The 23,522-nt window shown below is 44.9% G+C and overlaps 1 protein-coding gene and 1 non-coding gene across 2 annotated transcripts in view; one reads left to right on the top strand and one right to left on the bottom strand.

Moving 5' to 3' along the window:
- Positions 1–23,522, bottom strand: part of COL28A1 (collagen type XXVIII alpha 1 chain) — a 128,643-nt gene that overhangs the window by 37,767 nt on the left and 67,354 nt on the right. Inside the window, exons 20-25 of the mRNA XM_053262460.1 lie at positions 22,544–22,612; positions 19,057–19,128; positions 17,350–17,418; positions 16,911–16,979; positions 8,281–8,349; positions 6,137–6,205 (exon numbers count right to left, since the gene is read on the bottom strand). Coding sequence (XP_053118435.1) covers positions 6,137–6,205; positions 8,281–8,349; positions 16,911–16,979; positions 17,350–17,418; positions 19,057–19,128; positions 22,544–22,612 — 417 coding nt within the window. The remainder of the gene's footprint in view (positions 1–6,136; positions 6,206–8,280; positions 8,350–16,910; positions 16,980–17,349; positions 17,419–19,056; positions 19,129–22,543; positions 22,613–23,522) is intronic.
- Positions 3,258–3,330, top strand: TRNAS-UGA (transfer RNA serine (anticodon UGA)). The gene has a single exon. It is a non-coding gene; the product is annotated as a tRNA-Ser (tRNA).

Here is a 23,522-nt window from a genome sequence, read left to right as displayed (position 1 = left end):
TCCCTTTTAAAAGCCATCTAGCAATCACTACTTCTTGTGGCACTGAATTGTAATGGCTGAGTCTGTCTGCCCACTGAGTATGATAAGGGCCTCTGCAGCAAACAGCTCTATCAGATATTGAGGAGTTTGGGCTCCTCGAACTCATTTATAATCATAAATGTAGCTAGGGAAAATTACTGCATCCAGTGGTGTCTTTAGTGCTCATGCACCATCAAACTTCGACTGCCAAACAGGTATGTTAACACACTCAGCTCTGAACTAGACCAGACATTACCTAATCCACATCCCAGCCACTTCCTCAGGCTGAGTTTAATGTCAATTTCACCCCATATCATTGGGAACCTACTGCCCGCTGCAGCTGCCCAATGCATGTGCTTATGGTAAAATAACTATATGCATAACCACAGTGAAGGCATTCTATTCCTATACTGTATATATACACACTTGCGTAGGAAAATGCAGTGTGTGAAGTAGCCTTTACATAGCTTCATTGTTGGATGTTGGCATGGCATACCCTTGCTGAGATTCACAGACACATCATGTGCTACCAGCAGGTGGTGCCAAAAGTTCTATAATTTTCAAAGTAGGCCTTCTGGTTGCTGTGGATATAGGAATCTATAAATGTGTAACTTTTTCTTTTTGCGATAGTAGCACTCATCTGAAAAGAAGCTTAACTGAAGATACTTTACTTCTCTCCAAGGAAAAACTCACCTCCAAATAAAGTTAGGATAAGGCTGCTCTCAATTGGATATTCGCGGACTACTGAGGGATAAGTTGACACAAGATCAGCCGGAAGCAAAGTGCCAAGCTCTGTTGTTGCCCCAGTCAGGGGTGTAGCTATAATTGGGCGAACGGGTTTGAAGAACCCGAGCCGTGCCCAATCAGGAGCCGCCATTAGCAGCCCTGACACACACCCCGCATCTGATGTCAGATGCGGGGGCGGGAGTTTAGCTCCCGAGCGGGGGCCATGTGGCCCCTTCGAGAGCTAAACAAAGGCTGGCGCTGCGTTCGCAGCGCCAGCCAGGAGCGGCTCTTCCCTGCAAAGGCAGGGAAGAGTTGCTGCTGGCTGGTGCTGCGAATGCAGCGCCAGCCTAACTAGCTCCTGAAGGGGCCGCCCGGCCCCTTCAGGAGCTAAGACTGGTGCTGCGTTCGCAACGCAGCCCAGAAGTGGCTCTTCCCTGCAGGGAAGAGCTGCTCCTGGGCTGCACTGCGAATGCAGCACCAGCCTTTGTTTAACTGCCGAAAGGGCCGCATGGCCCCTTCAGCAGTTAAGCTGCTTCTCCCGAATGGAGCCTTGAGGCCAGACCACGCGCCCCCGCGTCTGACGTCAGACGCAGGGGCGTGGCTATCCCCTGCATCTGATGTCAGAAGCAGGGGGCGGGGCTATTGGGGCGCCCGCCACGGCCGCACACGGGCTGCCGCCGGGCTAGCTACACCCCTGGCCCCAGTTGGTAGCCCACTGTATGCAGTGGTAATCAAGAGCCTGAGTATCACTGACGTATATTTAATTGAATTATATGCTGCTGAATAATGCCAGCATTGTTATTATTTAGAACATATTCAAGTTATAGCACTTTTCAGCCAAAAACTTCTCAAAATAAGAAGCTGCTCGCCCCGACACCAAAATGAGGGACAAATGCTCTCCCTATAGGGACCAACATTTCATCCCTGAAATCAGGGATGTCCCGTATAATGAGGGACAGTTGGCAACCCTATGTGAAGGAGAGGGGATCAGGGGTTTGGCAAGGTTGGGGTGGGCCTTGGGACAAGACATGAAGATAAGCCTCCAGGCCCTCACCGTCGTCTTCTCCCCCTGCCCCATGTCTGTTCTGTAGAAGGACTCTAAAGATATGGCGAAAAACAAAGTATTCTCAACACACCCTTTCTCTTGCTCCTATGCAAATATTATCACACACTCAGGGGTGCAGCTACAATCAAACAACGGGTGTGTGTGTGTCCCTGAGTCCCAGAGAGAGCCTGCTGGCTGGGGGGCACGCTTGCTCTTTGCTTCCCCCTATGTGCCTCTCTGAAGACAATGACAGTTGAGAGGCAGGGGTCCATCTTCACTTTCTGCCCCAGGGCCCACTCCGGCCTTACTGCGCCCCTGAACACACTCCCCGTGCGCACACACTTGCGCACAGACCCAACCCCTGGCTCAGAAACATGTCCTTCACAGGCATACCTGTCACAATCAGCTCATATATTCCTACAACATCGACAGAAGAGTGAGCTGTCACTCAGCTGGCAACAAGGCCCCACTCCCTCTGGGGCTCAGGGACTTCTGTTTCCACCCTTGTTCAATTATAGCTATGCTCCTGCAGAGGACAGACGGGCGGTTCTATTTAACGGACTATTCCTCTCCTCCACAATTCCTCTTCCACTTCACTTCCCTCTTTCTTTAAGAGGAGGAGGAAAAGGAACTGCGGACGACGGGGGAAGAGGCAGATGTCAGGGGCCGCCCCAGCTCACCTTATGAATGGACCGGCCTTGACCTCAGGCACATATTTTTCCTGTAACAACTTTAAATCTGGATCAGCCAAAATGCTTTAACCCTTAAGAACAACGCATCTACTTTCTTCCTACCCCATTTCCTGTAATTAATCAACGATACTAAGGTGGGTTCCGGTCATACTATCCCTTCTTCATCTCAACAAGAAGTACAACAATCCAAAAACCAGAAACTGTTGTTTGTTCTCGTTAGGAAGGTGCAATCCTTTATAGCAAATGGAAAATGTGGCTTGACTTGAATAGCATCATAAAGTGGTTTCTCCCCTAAATAGATGCCCGCGCACTGCAGTCATGCACAAGCGCAAGGCTGCTGCACTCACGACTTGTGCTAAATCTGGAGCTTGCATTCCAGACTGGTGGTGTGCAAGCGCAACCATGTTTGCACTTTCACAACAGGTGTGCAATCCATGGCATGCTTTATCTCTTTTAAGCAGGGCTGCACAACTTCAGCCCTCCTGCAGATGTTGCACTACAACTCCCATCACCTCTATTGGCCACTATGTCTGGGGATGATGGGAGCTGTAGTTCAAAAATAGCTGGAGGGCTGAAGTTGTGTAGCCATGTTTCAAAGGGAACTTTTGGGCGAGCGCCCATTTGAAAATCTTTGTGCTCCCACTCAGGAATGTGAGCTAGTCTTGCGCTAGCGAACATGAGTTGTCTCCCATGCTAAGCAGGGCTTGCCCTGGCTTGCATTTGGATGGGTGACGACACATGAGTGCTATCTGCTATAAGATATTCCTCTTAGGGGAGGAGGCCATAGCTCAGTGGTAGAGCATCTGCTTTGAAGGCAGAAGGCCCCAGGTTCAATCCCTGGTATCTTCAAGCAGGGCTGGGAGAGACTCCTGCCTGAAACCTCGGAGAGCTGCTGCCACTGAGTGCAGACAATACTGAGCTGGATGGACCAGTGATCTGACTCGGTAGGCAGCTTCCTATGTTCCTAACTTTGCTCATTGTGTTGTGTACGTGCTCCAATAGTCAGGATATCAGCCACTGAATATTACAGAGGAATTCTTTTATGAAAATGAAGCCCACAGAAACTGAGGTGGCAGCTGAGCCCAAACAAACACCGGGACAAGGTCAGAATACTCTTTTGGCTCTTTTCTGGACTTACGCCTCAAAGATAATGCTTCCTGCAGCTGACTCTTTCTTGCCCTGAGGGACGGTGCTGAAGGTTTCAGTCTTTCTTCTGTTATATAGTAAGAATGCCAGGAGAGGTTGTGTTCTTTTTAGGCTGGGACATTCTTAAAACCTAGTCTTAGGATGACATTTGCATGCATTTGATATTCAGTTCTGATGACAGCTCTGTTCCTTTGCCATTAATGCCTTATTCTATACATTGCAGGAAGGTTATGCCTATTACAGAGTAAATCCCACAAGCAGTTCTGTGTGAATTGGGCCTCTGTTACAGAAAATTCCTCTTCTCTGTTATGCACATATGCGAGCCATCTCCGAAGCAAAGAGAACAGAGGTCCAATTGAGCTTTAAGGAACATTCTGACACAGTGATACTTAGTGGAATTCCAGCTTGACTTGTGTGTAAATTTATTGCTAGGGGGCTCTCTGGTTAAACAAAGCTGTTTTTAAATCTGTGGAAATCACAGCAGTACTGTTTAAATTAAGGACTGGTGTGGAGGTGGAAATGACCTATTTGGTTTTTTTTCTTTTTTCTTTTCAAGATGTCTATAGTACAAAAAATAAACTATATACAGAAACTGGATAGCAAATTTCTGCAAGGAAAATAACAGCAGCAACATAATGGGTTGTATCTTAACTGCTGCTTCTGCAAAAGGAATGCGCTTCTGTTTGCACAAAAGGCAGGGTGTGATTTTCACTTATTCTCCCCCCCCCCAACCCCCACCCCCGACAGCCCTCCATGCTACATTCCATACTGCTCTGAAAAGTCCCCAAATGTCAGGACAAGTATGGAGCTTGGGAATGTTTCTGGATCCAAAACACTCTCTGGTTTCTCAGGCTGAGGCAATGGCCAGAGGTGCTTTCTATCAGCTTTGGCTGATATGCCAGCTACACTCATTTCTGGAGGAAAATTACCTTAGAACAGTGGTACATATGCTGGTAACTTCCAGGCATTGCAGGTGGACTTGATTATTGTAATGACTACTGTAATGCACTCTACTGTAATGCACTCTATGCCTTTGTACTTAGTCTGGAAATGACAGTTGGGACAGAATGCGGCAGCCAGATTGGTCTGTGGGATAACCAGAAGAGACCATATAACACCCAACTCAAAAGAACTGCACTGACGGCTGATATGTTTCTGAGTGAAATACAAAATGCTAGTTATTACCTATAAAGCCCTTACTGGCTTGGGTCTCCGTTGTCATTAACCCTCTTGCCTATTAAGATCATCTGGGGAGGTCCAGTTACGGCTACCACTGGTCCGTTTGGTGGTTACTTGGGACCAGGCCTTCTTTATGACTGCCCTGGGACTCTGGAATGCACTCCCTGTTAAAATCAGAGTTTCTCCATCTCTGGCTGTTTTTTAAAAGATCCTCAAGACACACCTGTTTTCTCAAGCTTTTAATTACTTTTAATAGGTTTTCTATCATAATTGTTTTAATCATTTTATCCTGTTGTCATATTTGTTGCATTTTAACTAATGTACACTGCCTAGGGATGCAAATGTCAGACAGTATAGAAATATGATAGATAGATAGATAGATAGATAGATAGATAGATAGATAGATAGATAGAATGAAGTCATTATTTATCTGCTTTTTATGAAAACTTGCTTTGTTGTTGAGTTTATATGAGGTTAATAATAGAAGCCTTGAAAATAGTCTACCAAGGAAATGAGGATTTTATTCTATCACCTATGACAGATGTTTGCACCTCTCATTTTATTTTTGCAGCAAAATGCAAATTTTTATATTGCCTTAAAAGGGCAGGACTGGTTGAAGGCTTCTATATAATACATATACACACACAAATATATAGTAGTTGGATACCATTTAAAACAAGGATCCTATCTTGTCATGTTCACATTCAAGGAAGAATTTTAGTGGGTGCAGCTTCTCCTGCTTTCCTGCTGCAAAACATGTGAACATTCTCCCCTCTTAACTCTAAAAGGCCCAGGGACATTGCCCCATAGAGCAATGGAGCAATTTCCCTGGGCATTGCCCCATTGGGACAATGGGAACGACCCTGTCAACATTCTCATTTTCAATGTATCAAATTTCAAAGTTCCAATGTATGTTCATTTCCAAGGAAAGATGAGCAGCTGTTGTGTTTAAATAAGGATCACAGAACAAATCAATCCAGAATTATCACTCAAGGCATTTTCACCAGGCTCAGACTATCATACTTCAGACACATTATGCAAAAACGCAGCTCCTTTGAGAAGTCCATAATGCTGGGAAAAGTTGAAGGAAAGAGAAGAAGAGGATGACCAGCAGCAAGGTGGATGGACTCAATTACAACAGGAATAAATGCACCACTGAGAGACCTTAAAGGCCAAGTTGAAGATAGTCAATCTTTGAGAGAATCTATCTATGTGGTCGCTATGGGTTGACACCAACTTGACGGCACTCAATCAATCAATCAGTTAACTCTAGCTACAGTAAGGCTACAGCTACCAACTTAGAAGGGAAGCATTAGTATAACACAAATACCTTTTGCCCTGGATCACCTGCTCCTTTAAGACCTCTTGGTCCCTGGGGGCCAGGCATTCCTTGAGGTCCCTAGAACAGCATCAGAAAAATACAGGTAGATTAGTTTCACAGAATCCAAGGATAATCGTATAGGGAGTTTCTTTTCCAGTTTTTGGCTTTTTTTCTTTTTCATTTTAAAAAGTCATGGGCTGACATGCAAGCTAATATTGCACACACTGAATAAATTGTGTAGGGATGTGCAAAACGTTTCAGGCACAGAGCGATCTGTGCCCGAAACAACGAATTTTGGGTGATTCGGGGCCGAACCGAATCACCCACGAAAAAACCCGAAAAATTTCGGGCACGAGCCGAATTACCCGAATTTCGGGCCTGAAGATTCGGGTGATTCGGACCTCCATTTTTTTGCCTTCTTCCCCCCCCTCCATTTTGCGCTATGACGTCTATTTGAATTTCACACCTTTTTGCATCCCATTGACTTCAATGCAAAAAGGTTGGATGTGACGTCTGCTCAAATTTCGGGCGCCAGGGGAAAAATAGTGGGGTGGGGTGGTAGTGCCTAATGGGTGGAGGTTACCACCACAATTGCAGAGGGATTGGGCAAAGGGCTGATTTTTGGTGAATTTCTGAAGTTTTAGTGTCTTTGGGGCAGATAGGGGCATAACGTGGGATCTGTGCCAAAAGGGTGGGGTGGGGTGGTAGTGCCTAATGGGTGGAGGCTACCACCCTAATTGTAGAGTGATTGGGCAGAGGGCTGATTTTTGGTGAATTTCTGAAGTTTACGCATCTTTAAGGTTTTCCCTGTGAAGGGTGTATCGCTTCACATTGGGGGGAAAGGGGTGTCCTAGAGCGGGGTGGGGTTGGTGGTATTGCCGGGTTGGGGCAAGGAAGCTACCTGAATTTTTTCAAAGGATTTGGGCAGAGGGCTGATTTTTGGCGAATTGTTGAAGTTCACGTGTCTTTAAGGTTTTTCCTCATAATAAGTTATAATGGAGCTTTCAGCAGCCCCATAAGTGCACTTGGGGGGTGCTGGGGTGGCCCAGAGAGAGTGGTGGTGTAGTGCACATAGGGTCCCAACCATCCCCATGGGTTTCTAACCCATGGGGTACAGGGTTCTGTTGTTTCAGAGGTTTTCTGAGTGTGGATTCTATGATAGCAAATTAGAGTGGATTTATGGTGTCTCATTGAAAATCTCATTTGCTATCATAGAATCCACACTCAGAAAACCTCTGAAACAACAGAACCCTGTACCCCATGGGTTAGAAACCCATGGGGGTGGTTGGGGCCCTATGTGCACTACACCACCACTCGCTCTGGGCCACCCCAGCACCCCCCAAGTGCACTTATGGGGCTGCTGAAAGCTCCATTATAACTCATTATGAGGAAAAACCTTAAAGATGTGTGAACTTCAACAATTCGCCAAAAATCAGCCCTCTGCCCAAATCCTTTGAAAAAATTCAGGTAGCTTCCTTGCCCCTACCCGGCACTACCAGCAACCCCACCCCGCTCTAGGACACCCCTTTCCCCCAATGTGAAGCGATACACCCTTCATGGGGGAAAACCTTAAAGACTTGTAAACTTCAGAAATTCACCAAAAATCAGCTCTCTGCCCAATCCCCTGAAATTTGGTGGTATCCTCCACCCATTTGGCACTACCACCCCACCCCACTATTTTTCCCCTGGGACCCTCTTTTTTGCCCCAAATCAATTCGGATTTGGATTCGGATTTAATCCGAATCCGAACCGAATCGGGTGATTCTGGAAGCCCATATTCGGGCACAGAACAGAACAGGGGTGATTTGGTTCAGGTCCTGAACCGAATAACTGAAAATCCAAATTGCACACCCCTAAAATTGTGGGTATGCAACAAGAAAAGGGTTATTTTCATTGATTCCCACCCACCCCTTCCTCTGCAACTTTTTGTGCCTCCCAAAAATGTCCATGAGGGCTGTGGGACCCTCAGGGACATATTTTCAGGTGACAAGGAGAGCTGCAGAAAGAAGGGAAGATAAGTGAAAATTGCCCCTCCTCTGTTGTATGCCCGCAATATTATTTGGCACATGCAACTTTAGTCTGGATGTCAGCCATACATTTCAAGGTACTGAAGACAGTTCACTATCTTTGCCTATAAGTGAAACTACACTTACTGGTGGACCTGGAAAGCCATCTCCTTTTGCTCCTGGCAGTCCGCGTGGCCCAATTAAACCTGGAGTACCCTGAACACAAATCATAAATATAGTCATCCAAACATTGTAACATTAACTATAACCATTGGCAGAGTTTGACTTCAGCATATGAGAATGTAAATCAACAGCATGCTGTGTGATAGCTTGCATAGCCTATGAAATGAGAAGAGAAGCTCCATCTTTCCATCTCCATTTGACCATCTCTGTAAGGCACTAGGGGTGGGGTGGAAGTGGGTGCTGCAAATTTAATTGGGATCAGAGCATCAAACACACAGTTCTGCACTCAAACACACTGGCCTGCAGTCCCCTATGCTGTAGGGCAAGCAGTTTTTGGTTTCAGAAGTAGAAGCAAATACTTGCTGATGGAGCATAAAGGCACCTTTTAATGTAGTGGTTCTCTTATATTTATCAGAGGGAGAACAACTGTCCCTATTCAACCCCAGTACAGCATCTTTCCAGTGACTATACTCTGGTTTCTCTTCAGATCGTATACATCTTTCCAGTGGCTGTTGCTGATATCTTATTTCCCTTGTTTTTCTTTTTATATTTTGAGCATCTTAGGGACAGAGAACCATCTTCTTCCTTTTCCAGTGTAGGGATGTACAGAACCAGTTCATGATCAAATCGGTTCTCTGTGAACTGGGCCAGTTCAAGTGATCTGATCACTAACCAGTCCAAACTGGTTCAAGCTGGTTTGTCAGTACAACCAGCCCAGCTGGTGGGTTTGACCAAACCGGTGCGCAGAGTGGTGGTTCAGTCTGAATTTGTTTCAAATTCAGAGTGAACTGCCACTACCAGTCCATGCACACCCTATTCTGGTGTAAACGGAATGTTTTATTGTTGTTGTTGTTGAAAGGCAGTATATAAATATTTTCAATATGAAGCAAAATAATAATATAGCATGGGGGTGGGCTGCTTTTGAAAAGAAAAAGTGTTATGCTGGACATGCCTAGGTCCTTCAGTGTGCCCAAAGGAGTTCTCTCTCAATTGTAGCCAATGTCTGAAAATATCAAGTAGTTTCCCTCTGAATTCTTTCAATAAAGAAGGAAATCTGAGGGCAAGGGTCTCTTCGGTACTTTGACTTCCAGAATTCCTGGGCTAGAAAGAGCTGCCAAACAGATGGTTTTGCTTAAACTTAACTATGAAGATCCAAAATAAGATAACAATACTCTTTTCTAAGAACTGAGGATTTGGTCAAATAACTCCTGATATTCAGTGGAATATTATTCCTGCATTTTCATTTCACACTTTCCTAAATCTGAAATGCACAATCAGAAACCTGAAACCTGATGCTGCACTGTACCGGTCCGTGCACACCCAAAACACACGGTGTAAACCACATGGTTTTTTGTTGAAAGGCAGTATATAAATATTTTCAATATGAAGCAAAGTATAATAATATAGCAAAGGGGTGGGCTGATGTTCAAAGGAAAAAATATTAGTCCTTCAGTGTGCCCAAAGAAGCTCTCTGGAATACAATGAATATTTATATACCACCTTTCAACAAAAGTTCCCCAAATGGTTTAAATAGATATGAACAAATAAAATGGCTCCCTGTCCCCAAAGGACTCACAATCGAAAAAAGAAACATAAGATAGGCGCCAGCAACAGCCACTGGAGGGATGCTGTGCTGGGGATGGATAGGGCTAGTTGCTTTCTCCCTGCTATATAAAGAGAATCACCACTTTTAAAAGATGCCTCTTTGCTCAGTTAGCGGGGTTGTAGCCAATGTCTGAAAATATCATGGAGTTTCTCTCTGAATTCTTTCAATAAAGAAGGAAATCTGAGGGCAAGGGTCTCTTCTGAACATTGATTTCCAGAATTCCTGGGCTAGAAAGAGTTGCCAGATGTTTTTACTTAAATGTCCTATGAACTGCCAAAAAAGGGTAACAACACCCTTTTCTAAGAACTGAGGATTTGGTCAAATAACTTCCTCCTGATATTCAGTGGAATATTATTCCTGCACTTTCATTTCACACTTTCCTAAATCTGAAATGCACAATCAGAAACCTGAAACCTGATGCTTCACTGTACCATTTCAGGCTGCAGATGGAGAATCAAGCATCTATGTGTTCTCCTTCCCTTCCCCCCTAAAAAAAATCCTTACACATACAAAAACTAGCTTATCAAGATGATTACTGTCGCAACACTACCAGAATGTATATGCTTGTATCATGTGTTCTCTAGGGCCAACACAGCAACCATGCCACGATAGGAGTGAATAATGCATGACCCACAAGTCCCATGAACCATGATGGTTTCATCCCATATGGAAGTATTCTTAATTGAAGGGGGAAATGAGGCCAAGAGTGTAACCTGCTATTTCACATAATGGGTATTACAGTCATCCCTTGCCAACCGTGGTTTTCCCAACTGCGGTTTTAAGTATCCGCAACTGGGAAATTGCTACCAGTCTTGTCAACTTGAGTATATGTGATTCTCATGGGATTTCGTGGGTGAGAGGCAAGAGGCAGGAAAGAGTAGAGAAGCATTGTGGAGAGTCGGAGAGGTGTTGGAGAGGTGTTGAGTGTTGGAGAGGTGGAGTAAAGAGAGAGAGAAGAAGGAGAAAGGAGGGCAGAAGAACAGAGGAAGAAAGATTGAGAGAGGTGGACGTGAAATGTGCACAGGGAAACTGAAAACTGTACAGTATTGGTGGCTGTATATGTTGGGGGCTGTACAGCAATGGCTGCTGCGCTTTCACTGCTGCTGGGGGGAGCCTGCATGTGTTGGGGGGCTGTGTAATGGCTGTCTTCAATGCTGTGTTTGCATTGTTTGATGCTGGGGGGGATCCTGCATGTGTTGCGGGGGTGTGTGTGTGTAATGGCTGCTGTGTCTTCACTGCTTTTTAGGGTGAGGTAGAGAAGTGGAGGTGAGAGACAGAGGAGCAGTATGGGGCAGAGCCACCGTTGTGCAAACAGGTTCAACGAACCCAGGCCACCAATGAAAAAGGCTACTGAAGCCCACAGGGGGGCATGGCTCAGGCTCAGGAAGAGTCCCTGGCCAACTCCCCCCGCCCATGCCTGGGCTCCAGAGAGCCCTGAGCGAGCTCTCCCCTGTCTTGCTGGAGGGAGACAAAGGGAAATACATGCTGTCAGGCAGCAAGCGCTGCCTGAAATGACAAGGGCAGAGCTCGCTCCTGAGTGAGCTCTCCCCTTGTCATTTCAGTCAGCACTCGTTGCCTGATAGCATGTATATCCTTTTCTATCCTTTTCTGGAGGGAGAGAAAAGGGAAAGAAAGGCTGTCAGGTAGCAAACGCTGCCTGAGATGGATCGGGGGAGAGCTTGCTCGGGCTCTCTGGAGCCCGAGCCATGCCTCCATGCATGTGACATCACATGCATGGGACATCACTAGAGGGGCCGCAGGGCGGGGCCAGACACAAGCCACCATTTGGCTGGCCCCACAACTGGAGCAGTGGTGTGTGTGTGCGCGCACGCACGTGTGTGTGTGAGAGAGATAGCATTCAGAAAATGGGCTCAAAGCATGCAGGCAAGGGAAAGGAAGATGCTGTGACCAAGCGGGCAAGGAATGTCATGTGCCTGGAGGACAAAATCAAAGACTTGGACTGCCTGAAGGAGGGCCAAAGCATTTGGAAGATTGTTTGGGGTCAATTAATCAACCATCCGCAGCATCAAGAAGAATGAGGATGTCATCAGAGGCAGTGTTGCCAGTGGACCCAGTCCTCCCTTAAAGTCTCCTACATGCCACAAGACCCCAATGTTGAGAAGATGGAGAAGGCCCTAAAAATCTGGATGGAGGACCAGGCACAGAAAAGATCCCTCTCAGCACCCACATGATCTGCATCAAGGTACGGAAGATCTAAAGGCACCTGGTGGAGAGCTCTGGAGAGGGAGACCCTGAGAAGTTTCATGCTAGCAAGGGCTGGTTTGAGAACTTCAAGAAGTGCTTCAGCCTTCACAATGTGAAGCTTGTTGGGGAGACTGACTCTGCAGACCAGGAGGCTGCAGCCACTTTTCCTGCCGAGCTGAAGAGGCTGATCGAGGAGAAGGGCTATGTGTCTGACCAGGTCTTCAATGCAGACAAGACTGGACTCTTTTGGAAGAGGATGCCTAACCATACCTCAGCGCCAAGGAGGAGAGAAGGGCTTCAGGATTCAAGGCTGCAAAGGATAGGCTGGCCATTCTGATCTGCGCCAATGCCTCAGGTGACCTGATGGTCAAGCCCATGCTGGTCTACTGGTCCCTGTATCCACAGGCACTGAAGGGGAAGAATATGAACCACCTCCCTGTGTTCTGGAGAGCAAACATGAAGGCCTGGGTACCGTGCACCATCTTCATGTCCTGGTTCAATGTCTGCTTTGTGTATGAGGTGGAGCACTACCTAAGAGAGAAGAACCTGGTTTTCAAGGCATGAGGTAGAGCGCTACTGTTATGAGCACCCCAAAATACTAATACGTATATAGAATATAGGCCTGTGTCTGATTTCATTTTATATTAAGAGTTCAATTAGATCTGCCTGGGTACTGCCTGGTAAATGATTTGTAGAGGCAGGGGTAATCTAGCATTGGTTATCAGTGTTTGTGGAACTCACTGAGACACAATGGGTCAGGCTTAATTACCAGTCTCACACTGCTGAAATTAACCTGTTGTCCAGTAACAGGATGCTTCTGCCTTAAGTCAAATGTGTTGATTAACCTGCCTCACACATGTACACCTTTTGATGTTACTTTAAATACACACTAGATAGAGGTACACAAGAAATAATGTAATTGCTATCTCACAACTAAATTCTCTCACTAACTCCTGACTTTTAACACCTTTTGGGAAGATGCCATTTGCAGCTCTGAGATGCAGATTAGCTTTGGGCAATGTCCCCTCTTCAAGATAGCAGCTAACAGAAGATGAGATTGAGATCTCTCTGGACTGACCAAATATCCTGAGCTAATTTTGGTAATTAAAAAGACAATATTCAGAGAATAGCAGAAATAGATGCCTTTTGTGATCCAGAAGCCTCAAATGGACATCAAAGGATGGAACCACTATAAGAAGGAGTCTCTGGACATGGCAGATACGCAGTCTTGTGCCTACAAGCGATCTTGTGCCTACAGCAAGATTTGCTCACAGAAATGCCAGAGTTTGCTGCTAAGCCGCAGGGTTAGAGGCAGGAACTCTGTCCATGGACAGGAACTGTCTCCTACAAGCAATCTTTTGCCTACAGCAAAAGCTGCTCACACGCCATCCCAGAGTTTGCTGCTAAGCCGCGGGGCAGAAGCAGGAACTGTCTGTGACTTCTACTGCGCAGTGAGAAGTCAAGACTTTCCCCCAGCCATGGTGCTCTGACTCTCAGCCGTGATTTGAGCACTGCAACAACTCCTGTCTCCAGCCAGAGGCCTCCTTCAGCTGAAAGATCCTGCGCTCTCAAGTCTCTGATCCTGGTAAATATGCTGCTCCTACAAGCCTGGAATCCCCTCATCCCTTCCCCTTCCCCTGCCCCCCTTCACCTCTCCCCCTACTAATTTCTGATCCCTCAAACCATACCAGCCCTTAGCCTTCCTCCCTCCCCCCCCTTTTCTGTCTGTATCTGAATTGTATTAGGCTCTAGGAAGATTTAATTGCACACACATATGGTAGTTAGGAACACTGGTTGTGGTTAGGATGTTCTGTTTAAATACTGTTGCTGATATTGATAGAGTGTTCTGCTTTCTGCTTTGCTAGATTATGTTGTTAGTCTTTTATACTCAATAAAGGCCATTGAATCTTTGGGGATTGGTTTGATCTCCTTTCTTCCATGCGCCCAGATCCTACATGGTCACTAATATAAAAGAACTTGGTCACTTGGTGACACTATGAGCCAGACCTAATTTTGTATACTAGCTAATGAGCATATTTAGTATATAAATCAGGCCTGGACGGTAACACTACCTAAGAGAGAAGAATCTGGCTTTCAAGGTGCTGCTGCTGTTGGACAATGCCCCAGGGCATTTCTCCAAACCTGCTGCTTACCCACTTCAATGTGGAAATAGTGTTCATACCTCCAAACACCACAACGCTCATGCTTGGCCGATGGACCAAGGCATCATTCAGGCTTTCAAGAGCTGCTACACCAGGTGGAACTTTGAACAAATTGCTGACCTAATGGATGGTGACCCCAACATGACCCTGGAGGCAGCCTGGAAGGGCTACAACATCGCCCATGCCTTGACCATCATCAAGGAGGCAATGGATGAGCTCAGGAGCAGCACCCTGAATGCTTGTTGGAGGAAGCTGTGGAAGGAGGCTGGAAGAGACAACACTTCTGTGCCAGCTGCGGGGGAAGAGTTTGGGAGGACAGTGGCTTCTGCCAGGCAACTTGGCAGAGAAGGCTTTGAGGACATCCAGCCAGATGAAGTTGCTGAGCTCCTGGAGTCACACTCCGAGGAGCTCACAGAGCAAGACTTGGAGGTCATGATAAAAACCTCCAGCAATTAGGAAAAAGCTGGTGAAGAAGAGGAAGACTGCAGGGCCGTCAGCAAAGTTGACCCTTGAAAAGATCAACATGTCCCTCAAACATGCCTCAGAGCTGGCAGATGAGGCAGGGGACAAGGACCCTTTATGCAGTACAGCCTGACATTCAGGTGGGGACTGAATGAACTGATTTGGCCCTAAGCAGAGGTCCAAAAAGACCCCAGGAAGAAGATGGCACAGCCAACCCTCCTGAGCGTTTTTTCAAGAGAGCGCAGCCTTCAGAGCAGCCTGGCACTTCTGAGCAGCCTGGCACTTTGGGGAGCAGTTGTGAACTGCCTGCAACAGAGGGGGCCTCAGAGGAGGAGGAGGGTGCTGGTCTTCCCCTTAAAAAATCTTCCCCTTAAAAAATCCCTCCTGAGCCACCCCACCCCTCCCACAGTTCCCTTCCCCCTGATTGCAACCCACCACATCCCTCCTACCCTTCCTCCTCAGCATCCTGACCATCTGCATGGCTGCCAGGTAGGAAAAGCTTCTCATTAAGATTTCTTGTGTTCTGTTGATATATATATAGAGAGAGAGACATTTTCAAGGGGCTCAATCTGCTCATTTCTCTTGGTGACTCTTGGTAACTTGCTGATTCTGTTGATATTTAGGGAGTTTGGGTGATTTCAGGGGGTGGGTGGGGGTTGAGCATTTTCCCCTTTGTTTTGAGGTGATTTCATAGGAACATAGAAAGCTGCCATATACGGAGTCAGACCATTGGTCTATCTAGCTCAGTATTGTCTTCACAGACTGGCAGCGGCTTCTCCAAGGTTGCAGGCAGGAATCTCTCTGAGCCCTATCTTGGAGAAGCCAGGGAGGGAACTTGAAACCTTCTGCTCTTCCCAGAGTGGCTCCATCCCCTGAGGGGAATATCCTACAGTGTTCACATATCAAGTCTCCCTTTCATATGCAACCAGGGTGGACCCTGCTTAGCTAAGGGGACAAGTCATGCTTGCTACCACAAGACATGGTCACATTTTCCCCAAACCCCATTTTCCATTGGTTTCAATGGCTCGCCAACTGCAAATTTGCCAACTGTGGGGTTCTACGGGAACATAACGCTTGCGATTGGCAAGGGATGACTGTATAGCAACTTCATTATGAGGTTAATTTACTATAGTCAGTAGCCAAATAACCATAACAATATTTAAAAATGAAAAACTAAGAAGTGGTATTTTCTGTATTCATTTGTTAACTATTTAGTCCGGATCTTGCGAACACCTTCCTCTCTCACATTAGAACCAGGGGTCATCCCATGAAACTGATTGACAGGAAATGTAGGATTGACAAAAAGATGTACTTCTTCACACAGTGCATAATTAATCTATGGAACTCTCTCCCATGGGTTGTGGTGATCGCCACCAACCTGGAGGGCTTTAAGTGGGGCTTAGACAAATTCATCGAGGACAAGGCTACTAGTCTCAATGGTTATAAGCTACCTCCATGTTCAGAGGCAGGGTGCCTCCAAATTACAGTTGCAGGGGAACACCAGCAGGAGAGGGGTCATGTGACTTCCCAAGGGTTGTGTGGCTTCCCAAGGCATCTGGTGGGCCACTGTAGGAAACAGAGTACGGATCTAGATAGGCCCCAGATCTCCTCAAGCAAGGCTCTTCTTATATTCTTATGAATTTAATCTCAAGCATCTTCAGAGCTGCTGTCATATTTAAGAACTGGTAAGCAGGAGCCCAAACCTTGCACCGCAAACAGTTTGAGGCTAAGGGTCTGTGTGAAACTATGTTTGTGATATTTAAAACTATGGTATATTTTTAACATTAATAAAGATTTTTTAAAAAACAGAGGATGTCAAAGCAAACTAGGTCAAAACAACCAGAAATCTAATACAACAAAGAGCACTAGGAGTTGTAAAACAAAAAAACACTGTGTCTTTAGAACTAAGTAGTCTTCTCCGCTGGAATTATACGTTCAAATTGGGTGAGGAAGAACATATTTAGAAGGCAGAAAAAGGATGGTCAGGCAGAATTAATATGTATGTGGGGATCAGAATCCTCAATGGACTCTCTTTCTGCCTCCTACCAACCATTCTCAAAATACTTAAGTGATTATTTCTTTCTACTTGTCTGTGATCAGATTAAATTCACTGATGATATTTTGTATTTTAAAAGCAAGCAAACAAAAAACCTGCATACCATCGGTCCCATGATTGAATCTCCAGGTCTTCCTTCACTTCCAGGTGCCCCAGGGACTCCTTGCTCCCCCTAAGCACACACACACAAACATGTCTTAATTAATAAATTAGTTCAGTGTTAGAGGAAAGTATCAGGATCACATATCCTGTTGCAAAATTTTATCAGTGATTCCATTGGAAATTATGATCCTCATCCAGACCAGGAGAGAATCCATCTGCAAACCACACTGATGACAAAATTGTAAAGTTGGAAAGATTCATAATACTATGGATGTTCAAATAAAATAGGCAGAATTGTAATATTGTCTATGACTGCTCTGACACTAGCTGTGGAGCACTGTTCCTTCCTGTTCAAGCCCAATGAAAGAGGATAGCACACTTTGTAGTTGATTTGTACACAGTTCTGCCTCTGTCAATCAAATAACAAATAGGTCATTTACCTTGGAGCCAGGTGGCCCACGAACTGAAGGTCCAGGGTTACCTACTGAACCTTTGATTCCAGATTCACCCTGAAAAGGGGGGGAAATCCAGTCAGATACTTTCAAGTATCTTTTAAGATGTTAAGTACATTTCTCTTGCATTATTGTAACACTAGCTTGACTGGTGCAGAGCATCTGCACACTAGTACTGTATTGCTCTCCTCACCCCTCCCCTGCCACAGCCTACTCACCCCAGAGACCTCCCCACCCTCACCTGAGCCCTAGTTCCGCCGCTCCTGCTCCTCCTCGTAGATCTGGAGCAGCTCCCAAACGGAGCTCCAGCACTGCCGTTGCCCAGAACCTCCTCTGACTGGACTTAACACCTACACAGCTCTGCGCTTCAGCAACCTCAAGTGTGCCACACATGCGTGTGCCACACATCGCCTTAGCACTCACTTTACATACTGTATATAGATATTGAATCAATGGCAAAATTAATTCAATACAGTTTAGGCCCTGGGTATTTGAGAGAACTTCTTCTTCATTATGAGCCCCACCGTCCATTGCGGTCATCTGTGAAGGTCCGTCTCCAGTTGCCACCAGTTTGTCTGGTGGCCACACAGAGACGGGCCTTCTCGGTTGCTTCCCCGGGACTTTGGAATGTGCTCCCTGTTGAGATACGATCCTCCCCATCTCTGACAATTTTTAAAAAACATTTTAAAACCCATGGTTTTACTCAGGCTTTTTCAGCTTCTTGATAATGTATAGGTTAATTCTGTGACTGATTTTTAAATTGTTAGTTTTTAATTGCTTTTATGTGTTTTTATATGTGTTTTTAACTGTTTTATCATTGTGAACCGCCCAGAGACACGGGTTTGCGGCGGTATACAAGTGTAATCATCATTATAATCATCATAAAATGTCTCTTTATATTGGTTTTCAATGGACTCTCAAGATGATCATACAATACTTTAACTGCAAAATTAAACCAACTGATAAATACATTTTATCACAGGTAGCTGTGCTTGAATCCATTAAATCATTGAATCATAGTGCTGGAGGGGGTTTCAAGGGTAATTTGGCTTTTGATTTGCTGATTCTAATTTGAACATGCTCCATGGACAGGTTGTTATAAGTGCCTGACAAATGTATGTGCCATGAACATGCCCTTTGATGTTTTGAAAAACCACATTCCTTTGAAATCCTTAAGACTGCCACAAATTTTACCATGCAGATTATCTGTTCCTGATTTGTTCCTATCAGCTGTACAGATGGTTGGAGAAATAGTTAAAACATGACAACTATGGGGGTCAAATGCATTGTGAGCCTTTTTGGGACAAGGAACTATCTTACCGTATTTATCCAAATCAAAGATGAATTTGAATTTAAGACAATCCCCTTAAAAAGTAGGCGTTAAATCCAGATTATATCCACATTTACTCAAAAGGAACAGGACTATGGATTTAATATCCCAATTTACATCCCAATTTTTAATATCAAAAAACTGGGGGAGGGGGGGGACCTCGTCTTGGATTCAGGTAAATACAGTATTTATTTATTTATATGTATTTTTCTTTCAAACCATTTCAAGAACTTTGTTGAAATCTGGTACATAAATATTCATAGCGAGAGCAATATATGCACTTCATCTGAGGAACTCTGCATAGACATGCTCTTGGTTAGAGAGCCCACAAAGGAGGAAGCAGCACAGAAAACAGTTAAACATACCTTTGGTCCTGGAGGACCTGCTTCGCCTCTTCTACCATCAAATCCTTGAGCTCCCTTTTGTCCCATTTCACCCTAATAATAAAACAACGAAAGCAGTATCGGTACAGAGCTATTTCCACCTTACATGTATTTGCTTTTAAAAGACTACACAGATATTCGGTGGCAGCTAAATTGGGCAATGGGCATTTCTATCTGGGAATGTGTCATTGAAGACAACTTCAAGGATGCTCTGCAGCTTTGTACATTGCAGCCCCCTCTGGCAGCTGGCCACATTGCAAACAGACTCTTGGGCTTCTACAGGTCTGGGCAAGCCCCATCCCAGGCATCTGCTCATTGGTCTTCTCTGGAACAGGAAGTATAAAGCAACTTCCTGGCTGGGGCAGACCAAGTCTTAATATCAAGGTTTGTCTGATCCTGGTGCACATCTCCTAGTGACTTCTCTTGGCCCCTTGGTGTGACTCATGGCCAGGGGCGTAGGGAGCTTGGCTGCAGCAGGAGGACAAAGTCCTCTCCGGCTCTGCTGCCCCTTAAGCTTTACCACTGCACGTGCAAAGCACATGTGTGCCCCAAGCCACACCCCCTGCATCTGATGTCAGATGCAAGGGGGTGGGACCAATAGGCGGGGCCCATCAGCCCTAGCAGGGCTTCCCTTCCCCAGTCAGCAGTTATTGAAATCGCTGACTGGGAGCTCCTTTCCCTGACAGGGCTGACGGGCCCTGTTCTAGGCACTGGTCCCGTCCCTTGCATTTGATGTCAGATGCAGGGGTGGGGCCAATGCACAGAGCTGTACTGCAGGGGTGGAGCCAATTTTTAAATTATTTTAATTGCTCTGTTTTAAACTGTGTTTAAATTGTTTAGATTATATGGTTTTAAGTTTGATTTTTAAATGATTATATTTTGTTTTGGTTTTGTAAACTGCCCAGAGCTGTTGGAAGGGGCAGTATAGAAATATAATGAATGAATGAATGAATGAAATACTTGGGAGAGGGTCCATTCAAACCCTCTCCTATCCCTCTCCAGTAAGCATTTCATTAAAACACTGGCTGGCTGGGCTCCTCCCACGCCAGCACAGCCAGCAAAACACTTCCTCGTCCGTAGGCTAGCAATAGCTGTGCTGCTGGTTTCTAAAAAGAGTGGCATGAATTCATTTGTGGATTGTGGTTCCTACAATTGTTTTTAACTTGCCACCACATTGCAGGTGTTTTGAATCTGCTACTACACAGCTGCACAAAGAAGAATGTTCATGGCCTAACTGATCCCTTTAGAGAGGAGAAAAGAAAGTATACTAAATAGGAGGAAAATGGGCAGAGGCAGCTGAGGGAGTTCCAGAAGCACCAGTCTATGATGATAAATGGTCAGTTCAGTGCCTTTGCCCAGAATAACTAAATAGTTAGGGCTTCTGCTAACCAGTTCCTTAAAGATTCTCTAGATAAAAATTACCTAGTTTTTCAGTTTGGCTAAGAACATGTATTTCTATATGATTTCAGTGAAAACACGGGGGTCACTTTACAACAGTATTTATACGCTTCAAATTCCCTGTGGTTTTATCTAGAGCACTTTTCAGATGTGAATTGTGTATAGAATGAAATTGTGTAGGGGGTGGGGCATTCATTTCAACATCTCTACACATGTACTCATTTCAGATGGTGAAACAAATATATATAGCTCATCAGAAACTAATACTGTGATGTTGCCCTTCATGTCCCTGTGCATTCATTCTATCCACACATTATGTTCAGCACTCACACAATGAGTGCACAGTTGTTACCAGATATGCCCCTGAGTGCTGGCTAGACACTCCAACTATGCTTTTAGGTTAGCATGGGCTATTAGCTTGGCTGGAGGGAGCAGTCCTGTTACAGTATCAGTTTGAGCAAGTTTTGCATTTTTTGAAATGATGATGAGGCAGAAATACAAAACAACAGATTTATTTAAGGGTTAAAGGGGTACAAGAAGGCAAGAGTTTAATTAGGCAAAGCAATAAAATCTGAACTGATAGTATCAACAAGAATCTCATTCAAAGTAATTTAGCTTAGGGTCCACATTGCAGGTTATGGCTTGCTGTAGAAAGTACTTGGAGGCAGGAATAGAGAAAAGAGAAAGGGGGCGAGGAGACTCAAAAAGGGAGAAGGTTAGTTTTACCTGTCCTTAATCTGGTGGTGCGTTCGGTGCACTTGTAGGTTGGTGCACCGGCAGGTTTCCTCACAGGGAAAAAGCAGAAAGGCAGGAAGGGAGAGAAGCAAAGTGCTATCATCCACACCCTTGAGATCCAGCAGGGTACAAATCTGTGCATACTCCAAGGCCATGAGGCTTGGCCAGGGGTACATATACTCAAAACTGTACCTGGAGGCCATTCCCAAGCCATGCTCCCTCCCTGGAGGGGAGGTATTCGGTTAGAACAATGAAGTTCATAGTTGCATGAACTGGTCAGTCTTGGGAGTGACTTGCCAAGCAAAAAGCAAGAGTGGCTTGTGGAAGTGATGTGAATAGCAAGGCTTAGGGCTTATTTTGAGACAGAGATGCCATTCCAGGTGCAAAGATAGATGTTTTTAGATTTTAATGGGCTGCCTCTGCTCTGGTCATTGACAGCCAATTAAGCTGTTAAACATGGGCTAGGAAATGTTGCTCTTATCTGGACTGCTGCAAAGAGTGCTAGCAATGCTATCTTTCTTATGAAAAAGGGAGTATTCTCTTCCCTTGAGGTGTACCTTTTGAATTAGGTCTACTTACTGGCTGGGTGCCTTCTCTTGAGATAAAAACAGAGGCTGGGGATGCCCCCCTTACAGTCTAAGCTATTATGACCTCGGGGCACCTTGTCCCTTGTTTTGCTCATGCCAAGTGACCAGTTGTGAGTCTTAGCCAAATATGGGCAGGTGAAGAGTCCATGATCCCATGAACTGAGTTATCCAAGATGGATACTGTGAGTCCACAGTTCCAACAGCATAGAGGGGTGCTTTCTGTGTCACCCCAAAATAGAGCTGTTCTGGCATCACAGTGTACACAGGTCCAGATCTGTGCACAAGTACAGTTATTCACATATTAAACACTGGTACATCAGTACATTTTCTATCTGTACCATACATTTGAGGGACTGACTTTTAAAACGAACGCAGATACAGCCATTCACACAAACATGTATAAGTGTACAGACATCTGTTCATTTGTACAGCATAATATATGAATAGGGCTTATGTGTAATTCACATCTGAAAGGAGCTAAGGTGCCTTTTCTCCATATGCAGAACCTCCCTCTGCTATGTTCATTCATTCATTCTAACTACCTACCTAACAGTCTCTACAAGATCTATATAGTTTGGTTTACACTGAAAATAGTGTAAACTAAACATAGGTTAACACTGAAAATATTTAAACTAGGGACAATTAGTGAATGCATATCTTTATTTGAAAAGTGCCAGTCATGGAACGTTCATTGAGATATTGCTTCCATACTCTCCCCTGCACTTCCAAACACAAATATTAAAACATACCTTTGGACCCATGTCCCCTTTCCCAGGCGGTCCCTCTGGACCTCGTGGACCAGGCAGTCCTTGTTCCCCCTTTTAAAAATAAAATGCAGGTATTAGCTTGCACTGCGCTGTAGTTGTAGATTATATCTACAAATATAGATTGTATAGTTGTAGATTATGTAATATTTAAGAATAATTATACCAAGAGACTTCCGCTGTATGTACGAACCCATGAAAACAAACGAGAGGCAGAGGTTGAACAGAGGACCAGATACTGCCTCTAGAGTTGACCAGGAACTCCTTCTAGGGCATCTTGAAAGAATCACATGGCCATCTGAAATTCTTCCTCAGAAGAATTTGAGGAACAGATTGCTAAAAACATTAAGCCAACCCTAAAAATGGCTCATTTGTTAGGAGCTGGCACTGGTTAGATGAGTAAAAACAAGTAAAATGATTGCTAAGGGAGGATGGGGAGATTGTAGAGAAGCTGGATTAATTATCCTCAGGAATATTTCTAAATTATTTCTAAGAATATTCTTTGCACTGATGAAATGTTAGACTGATATCCATGCCCAAAACCATTTTTTGGGGTGGAGGGGGGTGTTTGAAGAACTGAGCCAAGAGGTGGCAAGAGATTAAGTACTATGGTTCTTAACAAATTAAAAATTAACAAAACTCAAGGTCAGGATGTAATACACCTCAGAGTTCTTAAATAACTAAAAGGTGACATTGTTGAGCTTCTAACAAAAAAATGTAACCTATTTACCTAAAGTCAACCTTTTTACATGATGTCTGGAAAGTAACAATCATAATATCAATATTTGAAAAGGGATCTAGAAAGAAGTCAGGAAATTATAGGCCAGTTAGCATACCATTTGTTCCAGGTATATTGATGGGAAATTATTTTCAAAAATAGTAACAAGGTAAGAGAAGAACAAGCTTTGCTGAGGACAAATCAGCATAGCTTCTGCAAAATTAATCAAGACCTGCCTCACTAAAC

The sequence above is a fragment of the Hemicordylus capensis genome, chromosome 6, assembly GCF_027244095.1.
Source record: "Hemicordylus capensis ecotype Gifberg chromosome 6, rHemCap1.1.pri, whole genome shotgun sequence".
NCBI lineage: Eukaryota > Metazoa > Chordata > Lepidosauria > Squamata > Cordylidae > Hemicordylus > Hemicordylus capensis.
Note: the sequence above shows the minus strand (reverse complement) of the source record. Positions and strands in the feature narration are given on the sequence as shown.